Source organism: Chrysochloris asiatica, unplaced genomic scaffold, assembly GCF_000296735.1.
Source record: "Chrysochloris asiatica unplaced genomic scaffold, ChrAsi1.0 scaffold00106, whole genome shotgun sequence".
NCBI classification, from domain to species: domain Eukaryota; kingdom Metazoa; phylum Chordata; class Mammalia; order Afrosoricida; family Chrysochloridae; genus Chrysochloris; species Chrysochloris asiatica.
Genome location: NW_006408624.1, coordinates 2,700,839 through 2,705,145, shown reverse-complemented (window position 1 = coordinate 2,705,145; position 4,307 = coordinate 2,700,839). Strand labels below are relative to the sequence as shown.

The 4,307-nt window shown below is 40.2% G+C and overlaps 1 protein-coding gene across 1 annotated transcript in view; it reads left to right on the top strand.

Annotated features, from left to right (window-relative positions):
• CLSPN (claspin) overlaps positions 1 to 4,307 on the top strand; it is a 46,755-nt gene that overhangs the window by 35,165 nt on the left and 7,283 nt on the right. The window contains exons 19-21 of the mRNA XM_006867610.1: positions 2,356 to 2,520; positions 2,626 to 2,747; positions 2,991 to 3,118. Of these exons, the coding sequence (XP_006867672.1) occupies positions 2,356 to 2,520; positions 2,626 to 2,747; positions 2,991 to 3,118 (415 nt within the window). The remainder of the gene's footprint in view (positions 1 to 2,355; positions 2,521 to 2,625; positions 2,748 to 2,990; positions 3,119 to 4,307) is intronic.

Here is a 4,307-nt window from a genome sequence, read left to right as displayed (position 1 = left end):
GTCAGAACCAACTCGATGACACTTAACAACAACAGCAACACTTAGCCCATGCAAACCTGCCTAATTGTTTTCCCGTCCTCTTTGTTCTTCCATTCACTTCCCCCTTCTTGTGTATTGCCCCCCTTCCTAGCACCCAAACTACCCTGTGCTCCACCTTTCCTTCCCTCCCCTCACCCTACCCCCGACATCCCGATAACCAGCAAAGAATCCCAGCCCCACCCCCCACCCCTTAAGTATGGGTTCTTTTTCTTAGTCTTTTACAGTAGTGGTCCTATGCAGTATTTCTTATTTTGTGACTGACTAATTTCACTCGATGTAATGTCCTCAAGGTTCATCCATGTTATGTGGTGGCTTGCAGCTTCCTTGTGATTCTTCAAGGTAGCATGGTATTCCATTGTGTGTATGTACCACAATTTGTTTATCTATTCTTTAGTTGATGGGCACTTAGGCTGTCTCCAAAAGATGTTTGCCTGTGTTTTATTGACTCTGCAAAGGCATTCAACTGTGTGGATCTTAACAAACTACGAAAACTGTGAAAAATTTTACGTCTTGAAAAATGAGAAATCCAGAGCACTTTATTATGCTCACGTAGAACCCAAACATAGACCAGAAGGCAGTTGTTTGACCAGAAAAAGGGGATATTGCATGGTTTAAACTCAGCAAAAGCATATGTCAGGATTTTGTTCTTTTACCATATTAGTCAGTCTTTATGCTGAGCAAATAATCTGAGACACTTGTTGTTAAGTGCCTTTGAGTCGGTTCCAACCCATAGCAACTCTGTATTGGTTTCCGAGGAGTGACTGCTGAGCTTGAACCACCAACCTTGCAGTTCTAACGGCTTTGCAGTCTGGCGCATTAACCCATAGCACCACACCAGAACTCCATAATCTGAGACACTAGACTATATGAATAATAGGGCATCAGAATTGGAGGAAGACTTATTAACAGCATGTAATAAGCAGATGACACAATTTTGCTCACTGAAAACAAGGAGCACTTGAAGCACTTACTGACAGAGATCAAAGACTACAGTCTTCAGTATGGATTATACCTCAACATAGAGAAAATAAAAATCCTCATACACTTATGAGGATTTTAGCAGCATGATAGCCAGAGAAAAGATTGAAGTTGACAAGGATCTAATTCTACTTGGATCCACAATGAATGCCCATGGAAGCAATAGTCAAGAAATCAAATGACATACTGCATTAGGCAAATCTACTGCAAAAGACTTCTTTAAAGTGTTAAAGAGCAAAGGTGTTACATTAAGAACTAAAATGCACCTGACTCCAGTCATGGTATTTTTAATCTCCTTATATGTGTATGAAAGTTGGACAATGAATAAGGAAGACTGAAGAAGAATTGATGCTTTTGAAAGTACAAATTGAATATACCATGGACTTTCAGAAGAATTAACAAATCTGTCTTGGGAGAAATACATCCAGAAAACTTCTTGGATGTGAGGATGGCAAGACTGCCTCATATACTTTGGACATGTTATCAGGAGAGTCCATGGAGAAGAACATCATGCTTGATAAAGTAGAGGGAAAGAGAAGACTTCAATGAAATGGATTGGCATAGTAGCTACAAAAAAGGGCTCAAATGTAGCAATAATCGTGAAGGGGAGACAACTGGTCAGTGTTTCATTCTGTTGTTGGAGGGTCACTAAGTTAGAACTGATGGAACCTAACAACAACTATAATCTTTAGTCTGTCCTAAAGCTGATGTGCTTAAATGCAAAAGGAAATAGTTTGAATGTTCCAGTAGACATGTCCCAATTGTTAGAGGAACTTAAGAGTTCCTGTTTTAGAGTCAGTGAATGTAGGTTAGATCCTGGCTCTGGTACCTTCTAGCTGTATGAACCTGAGCAAATTACTGTTAAGTAATCTGAACCTTGGTTTCCTTAACAGTAAAATGAAAAGAACAGTAACACCCTCCCCCACAAAAAATTTTAAAAAGTTACTTTTAAGTTGACTCCAACTGAAGACAACCCCATGTGTGTCAGAGTAGACTTGTGCTCCGTACCGTTTTTAGTGGCTTATTTTTCAGAAGTAGATCACCAGGCCTTTATTTCTGAGGTGCCTCTGGAAGGCCTCAAACTGATAACTTTCTGGTTAGCAATTGAGCATAATATTAACCATTGACACCACTAAAGGATATTTCCCACTCCGGAGCTTATAAAGCACCACTTTTGACATGTGTGACATATTAAATGATAGACTTATTAAGATGTATTATTATGGATATAATCTTATTGTTATTAGAGGTGGCTCTTTATCCTTTTCTCATTGTTTTCCTATCTTGTTGGTACTTATATTCATTGGTGCTTTTGCTATCTTCCAAATTGCTTTCCAGGAGATTGAAGAAATACCTGGAAGATGAGGCAGAAGTATCAGGGAGTGACGTGGGAAGTGAAGACGAGTATGATGGGGAAGATATTGATGAATATGAAGAGGATGTAATTGATGAAGCGCTTCCTTCTGATGAGGAACTACAGAATCAAATAAAGAAAATTCACATGTCAGTATACCAGCAAGGCCTTCGGAGGAACAGGGTGAATTTCAAAGCAAGCCCTATGACCAGCTAGAGTAGTTGGTTTTGAATATTTCATTTCTCCTGTTGCAGGAAAGCCATGCTGGATGATGATAAGCGGCAGCTACGTTTGTACCAAGAGAGGTACTTAGCTGATGGGGATCTGCACAGTGATGGTCCTGGACGAATGAGGAAATTCCGATGGAAAAACATAGGTATCTCGGTTATTGCCTTTAGAAGGAAATGGTTTTGATGTGCATGTGTGCATGTTTGGTCAGTTTAAGATGGCAACTGGAAATCAATTTATAACAGGCTAGATCTGAGGGCCTGACAGTAGCCATTGTTTGGAACATTTGATGTCACTACATGAGAAATAAGAAGGGTTCATTTTGTGTCTGTCCAAGTACCCTCTTGTAATAGGGATTGCAGGGTGCTGATAGCCTAACTCTCTGCTTTAGATGATGCTTCCCAGATGGACTTGTTCCATAGAGATTCTGATGATGATCAAATTGAAGAACAGTTTGATGAGACAGAAGCTAGATGGAGAAAGGAAAGAATTGAACGAGAGCAGTGGCTTCGGGACCAGGTAGGAAGTCTGCAAGAAAATTGCCTATTCTGAACCTAATCAGTTTGGGAGGAGGAAAGGATCCAGTTACTTAATCTATCATGCTAGTTTCAAAATCTTAGGCTGTATGTTGATGTCCCTTTTTTTTTTTTAAGGTTTTTATTGTGGATTGAGTGAAAGTTTACAGGGCATATCATCAGTTTTACATTCAAGAAATCATATACTTTGTTTCATTACATTGATTATAATCCCCTCCACCATGTACCATCAGTTAACAGTATTTTTCTCTATCCACTTAAGCTTTTTAAAAAACACACAAACAAAAAAACCCACTCAAGCATATATAATAATTTACATTTCCAAAGGGCACATTCTGCAAATCTGCTCCTGGCCACCAGCTCTTAGTCCTTCTCTTCTTAGTCCATGAATCTAGAGTCCTCAGCCACTCCCCCTCTCCATGACCCTATCTCCATCTCTGCCTCCATCTCTGGTTCTGCTTCTCTCCATAAGGTCCCGCACTCTGCTTGTGCATTCCTCTCTTGATGGTCCTAGGATCCTCTGTTTCTGGACTATAAGATTAACCACTCCCCTTTTTTTGTTACTAAACTTATACCTTTACAATTGTGACAGTCGCGATTAGTCATGATAACAGTTATTCACTATTGAATCTTAACGAATCTTATCCCCATCTCTTTTCATCAGACCCATCTAGACATGATGACAGCTATTCAGTGGGGACTCTTTCTTTCCCCCCCATACACTTAAGCTAAACTCCCTCTTGAAACCTTGTATGCCAGCCACTTTGTGCCTTTATTGCCCTCTCATTTTAGGTAGCCAATGTCTAAGTTGTCCATCCCTATCTACCCTGTGTATAGAGCAGATAGCATTGAAACTGGATTTGAAGACTCTTTCCGTCTCTGTTGGTATTTAGAGTAACTACCACTCTGCGTATAGGTCAGGTTCATCATGAAGATGCATCATCTGTCACTGTAGCTGTTCCAGTCTGCTTGTCCTTTCTAGTGGGAATGTCTCACCTCATAAGGTTGTGGATGGGACTCAGGATTCCACCTAAGGTCCTATACTCCATAAAGGCTTTGCGTGAGGCCTATGTCACTGGGCAACTTGTAGAATCCCTTTTAGGTATTCCAATCAGTTATGTGCTGAAGGTGGGCTTACAAGTTTTCTCTACTCATGTTTCCCAACATTCCTT